The 23,568-nt window shown below is 41.9% G+C and overlaps 1 protein-coding gene across 2 annotated transcripts; it reads right to left on the reverse strand.

The window, feature by feature from the left end:
- Positions 1–1,039: 1,039 nt before the first annotated feature.
- On the reverse strand, positions 1,040–15,270 carry TLR2 (toll like receptor 2). Of its 2 annotated transcripts, XM_081304302.1 has the most exons (3): positions 15,227–15,270; positions 9,750–9,873; positions 1,040–4,318 (listed from the first exon to the last, which is right to left on the reverse strand). In XM_081304302.1, exon 3 carries the CDS (start codon positions 4,301–4,303, stop codon positions 1,949–1,951), a length of 2,355 nt encoding a protein of 784 aa, XP_081160428.1. In that variant the 5' UTR covers positions 4,304–4,318; positions 9,750–9,873; positions 15,227–15,270; the 3' UTR covers positions 1,040–1,948. The 2 variants fall into 2 exon arrangements, with proteins under 2 accessions (XP_081160428.1, XP_081160429.1); XM_081304303.1 differs by lacking the exon at positions 15,227–15,270 and having other exon boundaries at positions 9,750–9,886.
- Positions 15,271–23,568: the final 8,298 nt, after the last annotated feature.

A 23,568-nucleotide genomic window follows, 5' to 3' on the forward strand; every position in this document is an offset into this window, starting at 1 on the left:
TTGCCGTTGCTGAGGCTGGCTTTGAACTCACAATTCTCCTGTCTCGCCTCCTGAGCCACTGGGATTACAGGCGTGTGCCACCACACCTGGACTAAACCTACCCTTTTTTCCTCTTAGGCTGGTGTGTTTCATCTTCCACACTCTCCTGGGACTTGGTATTAGAAGCACTGTGTGAGTTCTCCAAGATTAACACTTGATATATACTGAATGAACTTATTTCCTTTGGGTAATTTTGAGAACAGCAGGGTTTCTTTTAGCCCTGCTAGTCCTGATGATAGAAAAAAAATCCACTTAAGCCTATAATTTTATAAAGAAATGTATCCCTTCCTGAAAAATCATAATAGCTCACATCTATGCCAGGCATTGCTGCCATATCACACCAGGCAAAACGGTTCTCAGGCTTGGAACCCTTACCCTCCTCACACCCTCCAGAAGCAAGGGTACCAAGGAGCATGTGCTCTGTGGATTACACACATTGCTGCGTTCCAAACCTAGCAGGTGCATGCAGGTGACTGTCCCTATTTTGAGGACAAGAAAACATTTTGAATCAGGCCAGGTGACTTGTCCAAGGTTATACATCTGCCAACCCAGATCTCTTCTCAGTCCAGAACCCAATTAACCACATAAGCCTAGTCTGGTTGAGATTTGAGCAGGGGTCAAAGGTGGTTCACTCCCTTTCAAACACAGTTCCCAGCAAAGAAGAAAGCTGCACAGAATCAGAAACAAGCTCTTAGCAAAGAGTGCTCATCGGAATTTAATGTGTTATTAAATCTTGACTATAGACATTAATATATGCTATCATGATCATCAAATTATTGTTGACTGAACTGTTTCTGAATCATGATAAAGAACCTTTAGGTATATAGTTATTTAAAAATCTGTTCAGCTCACATGGGTTGTTTGAAAATTTTCAGAAGGAAAATTTTAAAAAAGGAAAGCTTTTTTTTTTTTTCAAATTGGAAACATGACTTTCAAAGAAAGTGGCACACATTTGTAATCCCAATGGCTTGGGAGGCTGAGGCAGAAGGATAACAAGTTCAAAGCCAGCCTCAGCAGGGAGACCCTAAGAAACTCATCAAGACCCTGTCTCTAAATAAAATATAAAGAAGACTGTGGATGTGGCTGGGTTGTTAACCACCCCAGTTTTCTGTCCATGGTAGGGTACCAAAAAAAAAAAAAAAAAAAAAAAGACTTTCAAAGAACAAAAAAGCAGCACGTGGCATGTGCAGGTGGTCAAAGGCTGAGGAAGTTCAGGGTCCCATGTGGGAGACTTCCTTCAGCTTCCTCAAAACTAAGCATTTTATTGTCTCAATAGTTTTGCTTTCACGGTAAGACATAATTTATTGACTCCTGCATTAGACGTACTCTTTCAAGTAAATATGGCTGGAGAAATCTGTTAAATACCCAAGAATGTAGACCCCATTCACAATGAAACTGCACCCTGGGGATATTTTGTATCCTGAAAAATTGAACAGCGGACACACAGCCCTTTTGTAGGAAGAGCAACAAGTCTAATCTAGTGTCCTCAAACACTTCTTGCTGCTCTTGAGATCAACTGTACCCAGAGATGAGAGGGGGTGGCACGGAGAATGCTCCCTTTGGCTACCCCTGAGTGGCTTCACAACAAGCCAGCCCACCTGAGACAACCATTTGACACCTTTGGTGCATCTGTGCCATTTGCTGATGAACTGAGCCAATTGCCATGGATCATTCGGATACCCAGTAATGGAACTGGGTCATGATGATATTATAGAATTTTTAAAAACTTATGTTTTCTAATCTCGTAACCGTTTTTGTACAACAGCACTGTAGATAAAATTTGCAGTTTAAGTAGTTTTAGTGAACAAGTCCTCAAATAATAGAACATTCCCGTGAATGCAATTATGTCAGAATGAACTAAGTGACACCAACTGAAGACCACCACTCAGCCAGACTATAATCCAGGAACCTAAGATTTTATTGCAGTTCTTAAGTTTATCCAAAAGCCTTCCTGCTGAGCTTCTTCCCGGGGCCACTCCAGGTAGGTCTTGGTGTTCATGATCTTCCGCAGCTTACAGAAGCGCTGGGGGATGGCCTTCTTCTCAATGGGCTCCAGCAGGACAAGAATGGCCGCGTCGTCGTTCTCATCAAAGAGGCGGAAGTGGGAGAAGTCCAGCTCATACTTGCACCACTCGCTCCTCACGAAGTTCTCCGAAAGCACGAACACGGTTTTGTGGCTCTTCTCGATGCAGTCGATGATGTTGTCGATGATCCACTTGCCAGGGACGAAGTCGCGCTTGTGCAGACACAGCTTGAAGGGCGGCTCCCAGTTCTCCAGCTCCTGCACCAGGAGGTTCTCCACCCAGTGGGAGTCCCGCTCGCTGTAGGAGACGAACGCGTCGTAGCAGATGTCCCTGCACGGCGCCTTCCGGGGCTTCCTTTTGGCCTGGAGCCAGGCCCACATCATCTTCAGGTACCACACACCGTGGAAGCGGTGGCACAGGCCCCCCGTGAGCAGGATCAACAGGAAGAGGGCACAGCACACGCCAGACACCAGCGCCACCCGGTGGCACTCGGAGGCAGAGAGCCGGGCGTCGAGCACGCGCTGGCCGCGCACGTGGGAGGGAGAGTCACACAGGTAGCTGTCTGGCCAGTCCACCAGCACCTGGGCCAGAGCCGGCTGCTGCTGAGTGAAGGACAGGAATTCACAGGAGCAGATGAAGTTGTTGCCACCAGCTTCCAGAGTCTTCAGTCTGTGAAACGAATCAAGTTGCTCCTTAGAGAAAGTATTTATGGTATTCCTGCTGATATTCATGACTAGTAACATGGGTAAGGAAGAAGCATCTGGAAGAATCTTCAGCTTATTTCGAGAAATATAAAGTTCTTTGAGTTGAGGTAAAATTAAAGAAAATGAGTCGAGATTATTATTGCTGACATCTAAAATTTCCAGGGTCCTGGGAATGCAGTTGGTTACGTGGTGTATCCGGGTGCTGGACAAGTTCAAATATTTCATCTTTTGTGGCCACTGACAAGCTTCAGGCATAGCATGAAAACTGTTCTTACTGACATCAAGGTTGGTCAAGTTTTTCAGAGTCAGCAAAACCTCTCCAGTTTTTTCTAATGATGTCAAGTGATTTTGCCTTAAAATTAAGGTCTGCAGGGAGGGCCAGCCATCCTCACAGGCTGAATTTTTCAAGTATTCTTCAACCATCAGATTTTCACTGAGATCTAAGTGTTCTAATGATTTTAAATGTTGTGAAAATGAACAAGGAACCAGAAAAACCTTACTGTTCTCCACTGTGATTTTTTTAATTCTTTCAGTGATTGGATACACAGTGCTCAGATCATAAAATAAGTAGAACTTTGGGATATGCAACTTCCGTATAGTGACTGTTTCCACTTTACCTGGAATTTTAATTTTCTCGAGCTCAGATACATGAAAATCACCAACTCCATTAAGAGTACAGTCATCAAACTCCACCTCCAACAACTCAGAAGCATAACTCAACAGTTTCACAAGGTCATTAAAACTCTGATCGGTCATGTCTACATTTCTAAATGTGAACTTTTTAATCACTGGATTCGTTTCACTGATGGATAGCCCTGAAAAGTGGAACATGTCCAAGTCTGTATCTCTCAGTTCAAAAGATTCCACTGAACTTAAAAGATCTACAAAAATCTCCACCAGTAACATAGGTTGCTTCATATGAAGGATCAGATAACTGATGTTCTGAATTGACTTCAAACTTTGGGGCTCATAACTCTGGAGACTAGATGCAATGATCTCAAGTTCTTCCAGAAAGGTGAGTCCAACAAAATCTATTCTCTGAATCCCAGTGAAGGTGTAACTATTTCCTACCCTCAGGATTCGCAAATTTGGAAGGTGAGAAAAAAGAGATATTTCCCCAAGTGTTTTATAAGGATTTCCCAGTAAGTTTAAAATTTTCAAGGAAGAAAGGGGCCTAAACCAGGAAGACGATAGATTAGATAACTGATTATCAGATAAATCCAAATGTTCCAGATGGCTTAGGGAAGAAAAGGCATCTTCCTGAATTGTGCTGATCTCATTGGACTTCAGCATCAGAGCCCGGAGGTTGACACACCTCTGCAGATCAGCTTGGCCGATATAGGTGATCTTATTGTTGGACAGGTCAAGCCCTCTCATGGCTGCTGTGAGCCCTGAGGGAATGGAGCTGAAAGATCTGGAGCGGCCATCACAGATGCCAGTGGGGTTGCAAGACAGAGGAGCCGGATCTGGAGACCCTTCCTTGGAGAGGAGGATTATGGCCCCCAAGGCCCACACTGTCCACAAAGCCCGTGGCATTGTCCAGGATTCCACCTACAAATAAAAGCGGTTCCAATGAGTGATTGTGTCTGACAACATAACTGATTCTTGAGAAATGCTTTATCAAGCATCTCACAGTCCCCCCCACCTCTCTCTCTCTCTCTCACATACACACACAGAGGAAATAACAGGAAGGCAAATGGAACATATGAATGAGGATGAGAAATGAATTCCCTGATACATACAGCAGCACAAACAGGGGGGCCACTGCTCAGACTTAAAGTACCACCATGTGGGAATGTGGAACAGGCCTCAATAAAAATGGGTTATAAGCAAATAAAGGAACAGGGGCATGATCAAGCAAGCAGTTTAAGAAGAGAGCTAGGGGATTGGGGTTGTGGCCCAATGGTGGAGCGCTTGCCTGGCACATGTGAGGCACTATGTTCAATCCTCAGCACCATGTAAAAATAAATAAATAAAATAAAGGTATTGTGTCCATCTACTGTGTGTGTGTACACACACACACACACACACACACACACACACACACATATTTTTAAAAAAAGAAAGAAAGAAATGAGCTAGGCTCACCATAGCCACTTTCTATCACCTCTTCCTGAATTGGAAACCCTCTTAGCTTTAAGCATGCTTCTCCCCTTCCTTAATACCCGGCACATAAAGAACTCATAGAACCAAACTACTGCTCTCATGGACAGCTGTTCACTGGATGGAGCTCTAGAAATAGCATGCTCTTTGACCAAAAGAAAAAGGTTTCATGGTCACCAACCCAGCCTGCACCTGCTACTTTCAGGCAAGAGGGATGTTGGGAGTCCCAGGCTGAGCAAAGTACCTTGCTGAGTTGAGGAATACTCAAACCATCAGAACCTTCTCTTCCTGCAGAGAGGTTCAGAAAGCAATGTTCAAGCCTGGGTGTGTTGTTCAGATGAATAGAGAGGAAATAAACCTGTTTGCACACAACTGCTGTTTTAGTTTCAGCCAGGAATCCAACAGTTTTCTCTCTGCCCACCTTCGGGGCCCTACATTTTCCCCTAACTACGTTCAGTGCCCCTGTTCCTTGGATCTGGGTGCCTTTGTCCGTATTTGTTCATGAACTAACTCTACACATTTTTTAAAAAATTATTTAACCCCAAATACAAAACATTTTATGGAAAGAACTAACTTCCCACATTCACAGAATCTAAGCTGTCATAAGGATCCGGGTTATACAATTTACAGTCAGAGAGAATTTAATTGCTGTTGGAGACAGAATTTTTATGCTCACACTGAATCCCCTCATCTGTTTAGATAAATGGGTCATACCATGCATATTTATTCTGGATTTTCATTTTATCATCAGTTTTATTGAGGTATAATTAGTATTAAAAACTGTAAATAATTAATGTGCACAATTTGGTGAGCTTAGACACAAGTACACATTCATGGCATCCTCACCACAATCCATGTGATAAACATATCTATCACTTCCAAAGATAAACATATCTATTACTTCCAAACATTTCTTCACTTTTTTTTTTTCTTGCAGTACTAAGACTGAACCCAGGGGCACTCTACCACAGAGATACATCCCCAGACCTTTTTTAATTTTTACTTTGAGACAGACTCTCAGACAAGTTGCTGAGTTGCCTATTGAGACATGATTCAATGTCTTTGTTCTGTTAATAAACTGTAGTGATTGCACTGGTGAATTTTAAAGCGTTAAGATAATACGACTTTAAAAAATAAACCCAAGTTAGACAAGATGTATTATCCTTTTCATATATTGCTGGATTTTACTTAGTAATATTTTGTTTAGAACTTTTATATCTATATTCAGAAACAAATTTGCCCTGTCAATTTCCTTTCTCGGGACATTCTCATCTGGTAGAATTCACCAGTGTCGCCAGGCGGGAAGTTTTGTTATCTGTGTGTTTTGTTTTGTGACACAGAATAAATTTACTTAACAACTACAGAACTATTCAGATTTTCTTCCTCTTATTTTCAGTAAGTTGTATTTTTCAAATTTTCAATTTTATTATTTATAATATTTTTATTATTTTAATGTCTAGAGGATTTAAGGTGTTTAAAAAAAATGAGACAAATTAGGATGTATCTTAAGCAAAGAATGGTTCATGCTGTGCTTGGAACCGGGGTTGGGGGGAAGTTCAGTGTAAGCAGTGAGGTTTTATAGGCTGAATACAGAAGCAAAGTAGGGGAACCATCTGATTGGACTGGCTACAGCCAGGCCACTTCCTGGACATGATGTGATGAGGTATTCGCCTTCTATGGGCCTGTCTAATCATTCAGCTACCTGTGACTGGCTGAAGGCTGGCTGTTTGAGAGTGGCTAAAACAGCTATTTGTTACCAAAAATGACTTCTAGCTGGGGATAGTGGAGTTCACATGTAATCCCAGTGTCTTGGGAGGCTGAGGCAGGAGGATAGGGAGTTTAAAGCCAGCCTCAGCAACATAGTGAGGATCTAAGCAACTCAGCCAGTCCCTTAGAAAAGGACTGGGGATTTGGCTCAGTGGTAAAGCACCCCTGGGTTCAATTCCTGGTACCACAAAAAAATAATAATAATAACAAATAAACTACTGAGTTAGGCTTGGGTCTGTATATACTAGTTAATTTGCAGTTTATTACAAAGTACAGAGACAGTCTCCAGCTAATGGACTCCAGCTTATTTTATTTAATGAAATGAAGTCCTCTGTTTTATTCTTTCATGAGTTTTATTTGTGCCTACTTTTATTCTTGATTGTCTTCCATTTTTTATTAACATTTTCAGTTCTGACTTTACAGATTGTCTACTTTCTATTTCGTTATTTTCCACTGTTCTGTTACTACTTCCTCCCTTCTGCTTTCTCTGGATTTATTTAACTGTTATTTCTCTAATTTCTTGTTTGGTCATTAACTGCCGGCCATTATTCAATTTCAGTACATGCACTTAAGGTTAGATATTATCACTAAAACAATAGTTTTGCTGCATTTGACATGTTTCTTTATGTCGTTTATTCAAAATTCATTTTAAAACATTTTGTAATTTCTATTATGGTTCTTTTATGTCCCATGGTTTATATAGAAATGTAGGTACTAATTTCCCAACATATGGGCTTTTTTTCTCTCTTTTTTTTTTTTTTTTTTTTTTGGAGGGGGGACGGTTCTTTGTGGTTGTTCTCTGCTCTAGTTGCATTATGGCAAGGAAAAAAACATACTCAGAATGATTTAAATCCTTTAAAATGTGTTGCACTTTGTTCTGTAGTCCAGGATTTGTGTATGTTCTGTGATTTCAGCAGCTGTTGGGACAATATTTATACTGGTCCATCCAACCAACTACATTAATCATGCTGTTCATATCTTCTCTTCTTTACTGACACATGATAATCATATGTACTTATGGGGAACAGTGTACACTGATGATCAAACATATTCCACACATGGATACTAACAATCAAATCAGGATATTTGGTATATTAACTGCCTCAAACATTGATCATCCTTTGTGATGAAACTATTCAAAATCCTCTCTTCTAAATTACTTTGAAATATACAGTATAACATTGTTAACTATGAACAGCAGAGCGTATTCCCCTATCTTATTGTAATTTTATCCCCATTGACCATCTCCCCACCCTTCCCAGCTGCCCACCCTCCTCAGCCTCCGCAAACCCCTACTTCACTGGGTATTTCTATGAGATCATCTTTTTTAGATTCCACAATTACAACATGTAGTATCTGCCTTTCTGTGCCTGGCTTATTTCTCTTATGTCATCCACGTTCTTCCTTTTTATGGCCAAATAGTGTGTGTGTGTGTGTGTGTGTGTGTGTGTGTGTGTGTACACACCATTTTCTTTATATATTCATCTACTCCATCATTTATTTTCCTTTTTTGAAATTCTGGGGATTGAACCCAGAGGCTCTCCACCACTAAGCCATACCCCCAGCCCTCTTTATTTTATTTCAATACAGGGTCTCACTAAGTTGTCAAGGCTGGCCTTGAACTTGCAATCCTCCTGCCTCAGACTCCTGAGTCTCTGGGATTAGGTGCCTGGCTTTTTGTTGTCTTTTTAATAATTGCTATTCTAACTCGGGTGAAGTGATCTCTCACTGTGGGTTTGAGTTGCATTACCCTATTGATTAATGATGTTCAGCAATTTTTCATATATCTGTTGGTCATTTGTATGTTATCTTTAGAGAATTCACTTCATGCCTTTTGCCCATTTTTAATAAATTTTTTTGTTATTGTTTTAAATCCTTATGTATTCTGGATATTAACCCCTTGTCATATGCACAGTTTGCAAATATTTTCTCCCATTCTGTAGGCTGTCTCTTCACTCTGTTGTTTCCTTCTTTGTACAGAATATTTTTTAATTTATTTTTAATTGTAACAGAGTCATTTACATATTTGTGGGGGTACAGCTGATCATTTGATACAAGTGTGCAACATGTAATGATCAAGTGAGGGTAATTAGCATATCCATCTCCTTAAACATTAGTTATTTCTTTGTGTTTGGAGTCTACAAACTCCTTTTTTCTAGTTTTTTATAAACTACATAATAAGAGTCAGGCATGGTGGTGCATGCTTATAATCCCAGTGACTCAGGAGGCTGAGGCAGAAGAATCATGAGTTCAAGCCAGCCTCAGCAAAAGCAAGGTGCTACGCAACTCAGTCAGACTGTCTCTCTAAATAAAATACAAAGTAGGGCTGGGGATGTGGCTCAGTGATTGAGTGTCCCTGAGTTCAATTCCTGGTACCCCCCCCAAATAAATAAATAAAAATTAAAAGCATAAAAAGGGACTGGGGATGTGGCTCAGTGGTAAAGCACCCCTAGGTTCAATCCCCAGTACCAAAAATAAAAATAATAAGCTGTAAACTGTAGTCACCTTACTGTGCTATAGAGCAATAGAACCTATTCCGCTACTAACTGGCCTTGGGCTCCTGTTATCCAGCTGCCCTCTGTACCCACTCCCTCTAACCTTTCCTAGCCTCTAATCATCATTATTGTACTCTTTTTTTTTTCTAGGAGATCAAGTTTTTAGTTTTCAGTTTGATGTAATCCTTGCTTTGCTTTTACTGTCTTAATTCTTTGTTTTTAATTTTTTTTTAGTTTTTGGTGGACACAACATCTTTATTTTATTTTTATGTGGTGCTGAGGATCGAACCCAACGCCCCGCACACGCCAGGCCAACGCGCTACCGCTTGAGCCACATCCCCAGCCCTGTCTTAATTCTTAACCAAAAAAAATTCTTGCTCATATCAATATCCAGGAATACTTCTCTAATGTTTTTGGTTTTATATTTAAGTCTTCAAAACATTTTGAGTTTATTTTTCTATGTAGGGGGATGGATTAACTTTCATTCTTCCATCTGGATATCCATTTTCCTAGTACTGTTCATCGAAGAGAGAGTTTTTGCCTGAGTGATTGTTTTTGGTGCTTTTGTCAAAAATTAGTTGGGGGCTGGAGTTGTAGCTCAGTGGTGAAGCACTTACCTAGTGTGTGTGAGGAAGAAGATATTTGGGGCTCACAGTTTCAGAGGCTCAGTCCATAGTCAGCAGACTCCACTGCTGTGAGCTTAAGGTGAAGCAGAACATCACTGCAAAAGGCACAGGAAAGCTGTTCAGTTCATGGCATCCAGGAAGGAGAGGAGAGAAAAGTACAAGGAGTCAGAGACAAAATATAATCCCCAAAGGTATGATCTCAGTGACCTACTTTCTCTAGCCACATCCCATCGGCCTACAGTTACCACCTACTTGGCCCATTCAAATTATTTATCCATCAAATAGATTAATCCACTAATGAGGTGACAACTCTCATAATCTCATAATTTCACCTCCAAGTATTCCTGCATGAACACATGAGTTTTGGGGGGAGATACCTCATATCCAAACCATAACATTCCACTCTTGGCCTCAAAATGTCGCAATGCAAAATGCATTTATTCTACCTCTAAGAGTCCCCATAGTCTTAATAGTTCCAGCACTGCCCAAAAGTCCAAGTCCAAAGTCTCATCTTAGACTCACAGGCAAACTATGAACCTCTGTAAAGATCAAAAGCAAGTTACACATACCCAGCATATAGTGGCACAAAGTAAACATTTCCACTCCACAATGGAAGAACAGAAGCACAGAAAGAAGGGATAGGACCAAAACAAAATCAAAACCCATCTGGGCAAATAAGTCCTATAGCTACAGTCTAGCATCTGGGGTATGTGGTGGCAAGATGTGTGTTCTAAAGAGCTTGGGAAGCCCTGCTTCTAAATGCTGGCTGCATCCCACATAGCATGTCTTGGCCTGGCTCTGCTAGGCCAACCTATTGGCAGATGGTCCACATTATTGGCATCTTTTAATTGCAGGGGTCTCCATTCCAGGTTCAGCTTTACCTTTCACATCTTCATACATCATCTTCTCAGGGGCTGCCTAGAGGGATTCCAACCCTGCCACACTTTGCCTAGCATGCCAGGCCTTCATTTGAAATCTTGGTAAAAAGCCTCCATGACCCCTTAACACTAGCATCCTGCATTCCTGCAAAACCAGCACCATGTGGATGATGCCAAGGTCAGCCTCCAGCTTGAGTAGTAACCAGGCCCCCTTGCACCATGGTTGCAGTGGCCTCTTAGTGTCTGAGCAGCTGACCCATGCAAAACAATTTCCTTGAGAAACAATTTTCTACACATCAGTGTGCCTCTGCTAGGAGCCACAAGCATATATACGATGTATGGCACCTTTGGTTGTAAAGTGACGCCAGCTAGCCACTGAGATGATTATGTTAAAATTTACATTCATATGCAAACTGGACTCCCGCGGCCTATCCACAAGCATGGCTGAATGCTGGACCGGTAGTCAGCGACGGGTTGCTCTGATTACAGTGGATTCAACCTAAGACAGGAAGCTGACGCCTAAAGGTCAGTTCTCCCATGACGGGTAAGAACCATATGTTAAATTGGACAACCTACCAGGCACGGTCCCTAGCCACATTGCTTGTTGCTTAATTAAACAGAAGGGGGCAGATGCTAGGAGCCACAAGCATATATACGATGTATGGCACCTTTGGTTGTAAAGTGACGCCAGCTAGCCACTGAGATGATTATGTTAAAATTTACATTCATATGCAAACTGGACTCCCGCTGTTCACCTTGGCCTGCTACCGGACTCAAGTTACGGGACTTTACGGGACTGCTGGAGAGTTCCCATTGGTTGGGGAAGGATAGTAGGAGGGAATTCCGGAGGAGGTGGGAGGAGACGGGGGGGTTCCGGTCGGCGCGCGGTTCCGGTCGGACACCCTCGTGGGAGGACCGGTTTTTGACTTGCTGGCGCTGAGAGTGTTAGCGGCTTTTTCAAAATAAAGTTTTGTTCCTGCTTGATTGGCTCGTGATTCTGTGCCCAGCCAAGACTGCGGCATGCCTCCATGTTTTCTTTTTAAACAGGTTTTCACTTTTACACCCTTGAATCTGCCAAGGTATGGTCTTGCTGATTCCTGATCCCTCAATACATCTATCCCATTGTCTCTAGGCAAAGTACTTATCTTTAGTGGTGGTAATCTCTTCATCAACCACACTTTCCTTGGCCTGTTTTACATGTCTTTTTCTGGCCAAATTACAGGTCTTAAATGTTTTTTATTCTCTTGTTTTTTGCTTCAAATTATCACAGTAAACCTGGCTAAAAAATGATAGCAATGCCCATGTCACTGCCTGAATGCTGTTTTGCCTTAAAAATTTCCTGTGTCACGTTAATTAGTCCATCACCTTTAAATTTGGCATCACACAAAGTCTCAGACATTTTTAATAGGATTGCTTTCTAGATTTCTTTTTCAGATAGTTCACTATTGACATATACAAATGTTAATAATTTTTCCTGTTGATTTTTATATCCTGTAACTTTTCTGAATTTATTATTTCTAACAGGTTTTGTAAGTGTAATTTTTAGGATTTTTCTATATATAAGATTATGTTGTTTGCAAACAGGGAAAGTTTTACTACCTCCTTTGTAATTTGGGTTATCTTTATTTCTTTCTCTTGACTGACTGCTCTGGTTAGAACTTGTAGTACTATGAATAAAAATGATGAAAGTGGACATTCTTATCTTCTTCCAGATATAAAGGAAAGGCTTTCAATCATTCCCCATTTAGGATGATATTACCTGTGAGTTTGTCATAAGTAACTATTATTGTGTTGAGGTGCATTCCTTCTACTCCTAATTTGTTGAGTTTTTATCATAAAGGGAATTTTATCAGATGCTTTTTCTGCATCTGTTGAAATGACCATATGGTTTTTGAATTATTTCTGTTAACACAATGTATTGCATTTATTGATTTGCATATGTTGAGCCATTCTCAAGTCCAGGGATTCATCCAAACCACTTGATCATTAAAAAGGATACTCTTTTTTCATATACTAAATTTAGTTTGCTAGTATTTTGATGAGAATTTTTGCATCCACATTCATCAGGAATGGTGGTTTTCTTGTTTTGTCAGGTCCTTGTCTGGTTTTGGTATCAGGGTGATGATAGAATGAGTTTGGAAGCATTACATGCTCTTCAATTTTTTGGAGTAGTTTGGAAAGAATTGGTATTACTTCTTAAGTGTCTGGTAGAATTCAGCAGTGCAGCCATCAGCTCTTAGGCCTTTCTTTGATGGGAGGCTTTATTACTGATTCAATCTTATTGCTCTACATTGGTCTATTTGGATTTTCTATTTCTTCGTTAGTCAATCAAGATAGGATGTATGTGTCCATAAATCTATCCATTTATTATAGTTTTTCCAATTAGTTGGCATACAGTTTGCACATGTTCTTTATCCTTTCTGACCTTTTGTCTGCTTTTTATATCAGTAGAGATGTGATAAAACTTCCCACCATGCCTAGATTTGTCTGGTTCCTTATAGTTCTGTCACTTTGGCTCCATTTTTTTTTTTTAAATGTCATGTTGTAAGTGCTTATCAACTCAGAATTTGTATCTCTTCTCAGTGAAACTTTTATCCCAGTGAAATATTCTTTCTTTGGCTTAATGTCTATTTTATCTGAAATTAATATAGCTGCACATTTTTCTTTGGATAATTAGTGGCATGCTTTCACTTTAAACCTTTTAGTATCTTTCTAAAACATGTCTCTTATGAACAGGCATGACTGTTGGCTTGTAGTTTTTAATTCTGTTCTCACAATTAGTCTGATGATTACAACATATAGTCCTTTTATTCAATAGAATTAATTAATTAATTAATTAATGGTTTGTTACGATGTAAGTCATTACACTATGCTTTTTAGTCCCATCTTTTTCATGTTCTCTTGTCTCTCTCTCTTTTTTTTTCCTTCTCTTAAATTTGGAGGTGATTTTTATCATTAGATTTTTTTTCTTCCTGTTAGTTTATAAATGAAATAATATGAGAAAATTAACTGATAGCTTAGAAACTTCCAAAACATGCTGTAAACTTCTGGCAACTTCTGTAAGATGGGGATGTTGTAAAAAGTTTAAGATTCATCTGTTCTTTACTTGGAACAGGAAGAAATTTAAAATATTGATGAATGTCATTTTCCAATAAGTCAAGATCTTTGTGCTTCCTTTAAAAAAAAAAAAAAAAAAAAAAAAAAAAAAAAAAAAAAGGTCTCTTTCAAGCCAGGTCACCCTACCTACCAAGGAAGGAAAAGGGGGGTGGGGGAATCCACAGCAGATTGAGTTGTTAACACCCAGAACACTCTCTTTTCTTAATAAAATCAACAAAACACCTTTCTGGTTTGCAAGTTCTAACACTTGCAAAAACTTGTTTTCATGTTCAGAAGTTGAAGAAGTTGTAAGAGGAACTTCATAGTGTTCTTATTTAAAGAACAACTGTTTAAATGCTCTAAGGTGGTTTTTCAACAGAGACCCAGCTCAAGATACCCTAAGAATCAAAGAATGCAGAAGGGGCATGAAGCACCCCACAGTGCAGAGGCCAGACTCCCTGTTAGGAGGTCTTATAGTTTACATATAAAGTGTCCCCCCAAAAGCTCATATGTGAGGCAATGCAAGAAAGTTTAGAAGTGAAATGATTGGGTTATGAGATCCTTAACCTAATCAGTGCATTGACTTGAATGGATTGACTATAGGCAGATACCTTCTGGCTGGAGGAGGTAGGTCACTGGGGGCGTACCTTGGGGGCTTATGTTTTGTCCCTGATGAGCAGATGCTCTCTCTGCTTCCTGATTGCCTTGTCCTGAGCTGTTTTCCTCCTCTACACCTTTCTGCGGGTGATGTTCTGCCACACTTCTGGCCCACAGCAAGAACATCGGCCGGCTAAGAGCAAATAAACTTTTCCTCCTCTACACTGGTCTTGTCCGTTCTTTTGGTCACAGCGACGAAAACGCAGACTAAAACAGTAAGGGAGGGTCCTGGACTACCCCCTGGAACGAACCTTGGCACCTTGCCCACTTCAGTGCCCTAGTGACTGAAATCCCATCTAAAGTAACCACGATCGCGGACACAAATCCCGGAGAACGCTAGCGGTCACTCGCAATGGCTAGGTGACAGCATTCACGTGCCCCTGGTTACTTTCCCTCCGAGCCACTCCGTCAGCTGACTGGCAGAGCCAGGACCACCGTCCACGCTGGCTCCGAGGCTACCGTGACCACTCCCGGAGGACAGCGAGTCATGGGCAGAGTCGCGTCCTCAGACTGCTCAGTGGCTAGGGGTATCTCTGCCTCGCCCGCTTCCCTTTCTGGGTGCCCCTGCTTCTCCCGGGTACCGCCCGCAGCTCGGCCTTCGTGGATGTCGCCGCTGTCCCTATTCAAGCACGAGGCTGCACAGAGACCCAAGGTGCGGGAAGCACAGGCGTCCAGAATCCGCTGCCTCCCCGCCGCACGCAATCTGAGCCTCCCGGCTGGGGGCACAGGTGCACCGAGTGGGAACCCGGGGTCCCCTCCGCCCCTGCCCGCCGGCCCCGGGAGGAGCGCAGAGAGACCGCGCGGGCGGAGCGCGCCAGGGGGAACCGCCTGACATACCTGGGGTGCCCGCCGAGGGCGGTCGTGCCGCTGCGCCCTCTCGGCCCTGGACTGGGAAGTGACTGAAGGGGAGGTCCGCGCAGTCCGGTGCCCGCCCTTCCCGGACGCGGGAACGCCCACTCATGGGCAGGAACGCCCACTCTATGTGCGCGCCTCCACGCAGTGGCTTGTGCCAGACCTCGGTCCGCACACCTGGTGGCAGAGACAAACCCCCCACCCCCGCCTGCGCGGCCACCTTTCGCACAAGCTCTATCTGGTGGCTGTAGCCCCGAGGCAGGCCAAGATCGGAGCCCGTGGATCCTGCCCCAATCCCTGCCCTGTGCCAAGCGGGGATCAGAGGAGGGCGCTGGGGACTTGGTAGGGGTTGCAGAGCAGGAAAGAGAGAACCCAGATGCTAGAAATCCGCCTGGGATTTCCCCGAGTACAGAGGCTGATTCAGTCACCAAAGAGAAAGCTGAGTGCTCAACCAGTATTTTATTGAAGGGTTGGGTAACCAAAACCTCAATTCACCCCAAAACGCACTCCTTAAACTCCATTTCTGATTCTTCTCCATTTTTGGAAACCGGAATACAAACTCTGAAGGTGCTTCTCCCCACCCCAACCCCAACCCCGTTCAATTCTTTATTGACCTACCAGTATATCTCCAAGGGTTCACTTTATTGATCTACTAGTGTATTTCCAAGGGTTCATGCTGAAATCTGTGCCCTGCTGCATTAAAATAGTTTACTGACTAACATCAAACCAGCACAGCAACATTTCGCCTGTTGGACTGGGAAAGGACAGCCCCATATTACCCCCACCCCAATCTGTGACGTTCAAAACTCAGGGAAACAATTAATAGGCATGAATATTAAATTGATAGGACTTCAGTGCCCTGTGAAGTCTGATTTGCCATATAGCTTACTAATTGTAGATATTTATCTCCATCCCTGGCGATTCAGGCCCACCAGCTGCCTGAAAGACTACTTTCTTAAGTCAGTATCTCCACCTCTCTTTCATGTGATTTCTTAGGTATTTGTGAAAATGTCTTTCCAATTACTTTTCCCTGAAGCTAGAGACCTGTATTCTTTATGTATGTTTCCTAAACTGCTTAGATTGATTTTGATGGTATTGCTTTAAACCTGAAGCCAAACAGAATATCTGGCAAAATCAGAAGGAAATCAAATATTCACCCACAAATTATTAGCAGTGTTATATACAGGGAAGTCAAATCCTACACACTCATCAAAGCTGTTAGCACTAACAGGAAGTCCTACATTGAACATTTTCAAAGCATTTTTACATCTATTTGTTCATTTGCGGTTCACAATAACACATGAAATGAAAAGTTCCAGATTTTATTACCCCTTCTGTTCAAGTGATTAAAGAGTTGCCTAGAGTCAGGGACCCACAGCTAACAACCAGTGGCATATCCCTGGTTAGATTTCAAATCTCCTTACTCCCTTCTGGTCTGCCTTCTTTTCAGTTTGATATAAGACCTCCTACAACTGAAAATACCTTAAAAAAAAAAAAAGGTTAGAAAATGAACACAGGCCAGATGTGGCTCATTCCTGTAATCCCAGCAGCTCAGGAGACGGGGGCAAGAGGATGGTAAGTTCAAAGCCAGCCTCAGCAATTTAGTAAGACCCTAAGCAACTTAGTGAAACCCTGTCTCAAAAATTTAAAATATAAAAAGACTGGGGATGTGGCTCATTAGTTAAGTACCCCCTGAGTTCAATCCCTGGTGAAAGAGAGAGAGAGAGAAAGAGAGAGAAGGAGGAGGAGGAGGGGGAGGAGGAGGGGGAGGGGGAGGAGGGGGAGGAGGAGGAGGAGGGGGAGGAGGGGAGGAGGGGGAGGAGGGGGAGGAGGGGGAGGAGGAGGAAGAAAGAAAAGGAACACATGTGAAAAAGTACTTCTTGTAGTATACAGGCATGCATTGCTTAACAGCGAGGACACATTCTGAGACATGCATCCTCAGGTGACTCTGCATTGTGTGAACAATGTAGAGTATGCTTATGTTACTGTCTAGGGGTGCTGGGTTCATTGTCTTCATTCAGCAAAGAATTGAAGAATAGAACATGGATAATTGCAAAAGTGACAGTCAGACTTCTCCAAAGAGAAGGGGCTCCCAGAGCTGGGAATCTGGTGGGGAGTTGTAACTTGTTCTTTTCATTGTCTCTAGAATTTCCTCCTTTCCTTACCTCCTTCCCTGTCCACACTGTCCTTTCTATTGGTGCCCCCTCTGTCCACGTGTCTGTTTTAGTTTTTCTATTGGATCCCCCACTTAGGTGTGCTACAAGCACTACAAGTGTCTGTCTGATTGGGTCCCCCGCTTGTGTCTACAAGCCCTTTCATCAAGCAGGAAGTTGACCTCATTAGAAGACTTTCTCCATGCTCCTTTGTTCTGCCCCTGCCCCTGACCTCCTCACTCACCATCTTGCCCTGACTACGTAGGCCCTTCTACGACTCCCTCCCTTACACAAGAATGTACCATGTGGGGCTGGGGTTGTGGCTCAGTGGTGGAGTGCTCACCTAGCACGTGCGAGGCCCTGGGTTGGATCCTCAGCATCAGATAAAAATAAATAAGTAAAATGAAGATATTGTCTCCAACTACAACTAAAAAAAAATAAATATTTTTTTTTTAAAAAAGAATATACCATGTGGCTACTACATACCTAGGCTGGACAGTGGTATATGTGGTACATCACTGACTAAAACATCATCATCATGCAGTGAGTACTCTATAAAGGAAAACCCTACTTTTAATCAAACTGCTTTAATATCTATGAGCTACCTGAAGTAAAAATAGAAAAATTCTAAGTCTCCACAGAATCAAGTTATGAAAATTCAGAATATTTCATTTTTTAATTTTTTCCTTTTAAAAATTAGAAATTTTTTCTTCAACTCAAACTCTTCCAGCTGATCTTCATTTGAAGGTCACTCCAAGTAGATCATGGTGTTCATTATCTTCCACGGTCTATAGAAACTTCGAGGAATGATGCTATAGAATGAAGGTTTATGACCTTCCACACTTCAAAAAAGTTCATGGGTAAAAATGGTGGTGGGATTGGAGGTAGGGTCCTTGGTATCCAAATAGGCCATCAAGGCGCCTAAATGGGATCAGCTCCTTTATGGAAGTGACTTCAGAGAACTCCCTTGTCCCTTGCACCATATGAGGACACAGCAAGAAGCAGCTGAGCGAGCCAAAAAGACAGCTCCCGCCAGACACTGCATCTCCTCAACCTCCCGTTTAACCGCGAGAAACCTATTTCTGTTGTGTGATGTAATACCGCAGCCCACGTGAACTAGGACAAATGGCTGCTCAGTGGGCTCCAGCAGGACAAGAATGACCTGTTCTCATCAAAGAGGCGAAGTGGGAGAAGTCCAGCTCATACTTGCACCACTCGCTCCTCACGAAGTTCTCCGAAAGCACAAACACGGTTCTGTGGCTCTTCTCGATGCAGTCGATGATGTTGTCGATGATCCACTTGCCAGGGACGAAGTCGCGCTTGTGCAGACACAGCTTGAAGGGCGGCTCCCAGTTCTCCAGCTCCTGCACCAGGAGGTTCTCCACCCAGTGGGAGTCCCGCTCGGACCACACACCGTGGAAGAGGTGGCACAGACCACCCCGTGGGCAGGATCAACAGGACACAGCACACCCCACAGCACTGCACTCAGAGGCGGAGAGCCGGGCGCCGCGCACGTGGGAGGGAGAGTCACACAGGTGACTGGCCAGTCCACCAGCACCTGGGCCAGAGCTGGCTGGCGCTGAGTGAAGGACAGGAATTCATACGAGCAGTTAAAGTTGTTGCCACCAGCCTCCAGAGTCTTCAGTCTGTGAAATGGATTCAGTTGCTCCTTAGAGAAAGTTTTATTTTGCTACTTGATTTTTTTTTTTTTTGTACCAGGATTGAACCCAGGGTTGCTTAACCACTGGGCCACATCCCCAGCCCCTCCCTCATTTAAAAATTTTGAGACAGGTTCTCTCAAAATTGCTGAGACTGGTCTGGAACTTGGGATCCTCCTGCCTCAGCCTCCCAAGCCACTGGGATTACAGGTGCATGCCATCATTGCACGGCAATTTTCCTGCTTACTCTTAAGGAGGAAAAAAGCATCTGAGAGGGCCTTTAAACATATCTGAAAATGTAAAGTTTTTAAAATTCTGGCTAAAAATACACATAATATTGCTGACATCTGATAAGCGTAGAGTCTGGGAAACACTGGGTTAAATTGTGTATTTTTCTGTTGGTTAAGTTCCACTCTTTCTGGCCACTGTCAAGTGGTAAAGAAACAAGTGTATACTGCCCAAAATCAGTGTTAGGTCTTCTAAAGTAAGAAGTATTTTTCAAAGCTTGTTTGTGATTTTTGTATTAAATTTGAGGTATATAGTAAGAACCAGGCATCCTTGTGAACTGAATGCTTCAATTTTTTTCTAGCCATCAAATTTCCACTGAGATCCAAGTAGCCTGGTGATTTTTAAATATCATGACAGAAGATACACTATTAAGGAGGTCTGGGAACGTTCAGCTGTGACTCTCTTCAGTTAATGGAAAAGCAGAAGCATTCCTTTCAAGTTGTCATCATGGAAAATTCCCGTAGCTAAGCTGTTTTTATTACAGTCTCTGTTGGGGCCTGGTGTGATTTCAGCTGTCCCCTTGTGTTGTGTTTCCTTAAGTACCCAAATATCAGAGTAAAAATAACTGCTTCATATGTCAGCCCAAATGACTGATCTACATTTATTTCAGGCTTCTTGGTTCATATCTCAGAATTAGAAATGTCAATCTTAAGTCAGAAGAGAAAGCCTATAAAATTCTATCCATTTTGTTGCTGTTGACATGTTTTGTTTTCTGAGGATTGAATTTAGGGTTTTGTGCACACTAAGTTCACATTCTATTACTGAGTTACACCCCAGCTCCAAAGTTTGATTGATTTTTGTTATAGTGTGGATGTGAGATGTCCCTAAGAGCTCCTAGGTTAGTGCAGGAATAGTCAGAGATGGAATGATAGGATTATGAGAGCTGTAGCCTAATCCTTCCACCCTAGTTTGAATGGACTAACTAGTAACTGTGGTCAGGTGAGGCATGGCTCAAGGAGGTGGGTTACTGGGTTCGTGCCATGGAAGGGCTCATCTTCCCTGCAGCTCAACACATTCCCCTTTCTTTGCTTGCCAACCTCCATGGATGGAGCAACTTTCCCCCACCAAAGCCTTCCTCCATGATATTCTGCCTCACATTGGCCCAGAGCAATGGAGTTGGCTGACCGTGGACTGAAACTCTGAAACCATGAGCCAAAATAAACTTTTCCTTCTCTAAGTTGTTCTGGTAAGGCATTTCAATCACAGCAACAAAAACCTAACTGAACAGTTTGGGGTTTTTTTGTGGGGGAGGGTTTTTGTAAGGGACTTATAAATTATTTCAGGAATCTAAAGTTTGGGAAAATAGAAAAAGAAAGAGAGAAAGAGACTTTTCCTCAAGTCTTTGATGAACTATCCTAGAAACAAAGGACCAAATGGTGAGGAAGACAAATCAGGTAAGTTGTTATAGGTCGGATCGAAATACAGAAGACTCGAAGAGACAAGGCAAATAGTTCTCCTTTGCTGCAAGAATTTTATTAGTCTGTAGAAAAGGAGCTTCCAGATTCCCATTTATCTGCCAAATGTGACTGGATGGAAATCTCATGGGGCCATGGCTTTTATTCTTTCTGTAGTGAATTCCCCCCCAACATAATAATCACTCACTAATACTGACTGAGTGATGCATTCACTCACTTTTTCAGAACAGGCCTGGAGGAATGGAATATAAAGATCTGAAGTGTCCCTTAGCAGATACAAGGAACTGTGTGGGAGAGAGGCTGAACAACCCTTGTTCTAACTGACTTCCTTGACCTGCCACACTATAATTAACCCCATTTAAAGCTGGGAATAAAGATCACATGCTATTTTTATCCATATTGCCAGACAATCTATGAGTGACTGGTATTTTAATATCACTAAGTGTTGGATGCCCTCTTCAGATAGAAGAATATGAAATGAAGGCAGAATTTTGTGAAGTTCTCTAGAGCTCCCTAGAAAATACATTAAAATATCCTAAGAGCCAAATAACTGCTAAATCCACCCTGTGGTAGGGTGGTGTGAGCAAGAGTTGCTGACTGTCAACTAGATGGAAAAACTGAGTCATGATATGACTCAAATCCGGGGACACAAATTGTGTGACCACTGCCTTCATTAGGACTAGTTCTTTCCCAATTATTCATTTTAACTAGGGTTCAGTGTGTGCTGGTCAGGGTTCCAGATGAGAATACTGCCAGCCTCCCAGCCAATGTCATTGGCCATTCTTAGATGGCCAACTTACCATAGCTAAGATGGAATTCCCCAAATTATGTATGATGATATAATGACTGGCTATGTGAGCAAGTATTTTCAAAGCCCGGAAAATAGCTGTCTTCTTGGTATTGGGAGAGTTGTATTTGGCCCTAAAAGTTTCTGGGTGCAACCTCTGGAAGATTTATAATTAGTATTTATGTTAATATTTTGTATTAAACCTATATGTGCTTTTAAAATATCTTTTTCTTTTTTTGCTTTGCTTGGAATGGAACCCAGGGCCTCATGCACATGCTCTACCACTGACCTACACCCCAAACATGCATACTTAACTTTTTTAAAAAGATTTGTCTTTTTTTTTTTAAAGACAGTTTTTTTTTTTTTTAAAGAGAGAGTGAGAGACAGAGAGAGAGAGAGAGAGAGAGAATTTTTCAATCCTCATTTTTTAGTTTTCGGCGGGCACAACATCCTTGTTTGTATGTGGTGCTGAGGATCGAACCCGGGCCACACGCATGCCAGGCGAGCGCGCTACCACTTGAGCCACATCCCCAGCCCCAGATTTGTCATTTTTAAAGGAATCTGCCTTATTAGAGTGAAGGTGAGACTTCAAATTTCAAATTAAAACTTATACAAATGGCCTACCAATATCTTCAGATTTCACATACATGAATTCAACCAACTGTAGATTGGAAACATTTCAAAGAAAAAAATTCTGGAAGTTTCCAAAAATCAAAACCAGAATTTGCCATGCACCACATAGCTATAGGTTCCTTATCCACTCATTCACATTCAACCCACCTCAGAGCAAAACTATTCCGAAAAGGATTATATCTGTACTGAACATGTACAAGCTTTTCTCTTGTCATATTCCCTAGCAGGACCATTTATATAGAAAATATAAATAACCACCATTTATATAGAATTTACATTACATTAGATATGTAAGTAACATAGAGATGATTGGAGGTATACAGGAAGATGCGAATAGTTTAAATGCAAATACTATGTAATTTTATGTAAAGGACTTTAACACTCTTGGAATTTGGTATCCTCAGGGGTCCTGAAACAAACCCCCCACAGATGCTGAGGGACAGCTGAACACCATTTAAACTTGCAATTTTAAGTCGAAAATTTTCTGTTGTAGAAGCAAGATTTGAAACATTTACATTACATATTAAGATATTTAAAAGAGCTTAAAATTACCATGTTTATGAGTTTATTAATTATATGAGTTATTTAAGAAAAAAGGAATAATTTAATCTGACAACCAAAATACTTTAAAAGGTTGTCAAATGCATTTATGCATTTGCAGCTAAAATATTTGAAAGTTTAAGTAGTTCAGTTTATAAATAGCATTACTGAACCAAATTCATTTACTGTCCTCACTGGAGAAGGCCAATGACTCAAGGTTAAGTTTTTAAGACAAGAATAAAGGATTTATTGGGGAGTCTAGCAAGCCAAAGGTGGAGGAGGCTATCACCAACCAGACCATCTTAGGGAACTCAGGTATGGGAAAGGGTTTCACAGAGAGGGAAAGGAAAGGGGAGTAATGGGCAGGAATGTACTGATGACTGGGGACTTCTAAGTACTGCTTCAGTGGCCTGGACTGCAACAATTATGTTTGAATTTTCAGCCTTGAAAGGGGAGGAGAGAGATTAGGGCAGTTTAGGTCAAGTCAATTTTGTATTAGAGCCCCCACAAGACATTTCTTAAACGATTAATATGTCTATATGCAAAGTTGAACAAAACTCTGGCCCAAAGGTTAAGGTAATCAAGAAAACAGACATAATAGGAAGGTGGGGGTACCATACTTTTACATCCTGTTTTTCGTTACCCATGGGACATCTGCAGGCCCAAGTGAAGAGTCTGAGTTTTCTGCAAAAGGGACCATCAAGTCCCTGAAAAGTAACCAAAGTAACCATTACTATCATCACCCACATGTCAGAAGTGTGATCCACAGCAAGGCCAGTGGGAGACGAATAATGTATTGTAATGTATGGGATGTATGTAATGTGTGTAATATGACTTCTAAAATTAGTGATTT

The sequence above is a fragment of the Spermophilus citellus genome (genome assembly GCF_964194105.1).
Source record: "Spermophilus citellus genome assembly, chromosome: 8".
NCBI lineage: Eukaryota > Metazoa > Chordata > Mammalia > Rodentia > Sciuridae > Spermophilus > Spermophilus citellus.

Bases quoted from the DNA above. Each gene is read 5' to 3' on its own strand.
- TLR2 (XM_081304302.1), bottom strand. From the start codon at position 4,303: ATGCCACGGGCTTTGTGGACAGTGTGGGCCTTGGGGGCCATAATCCTC.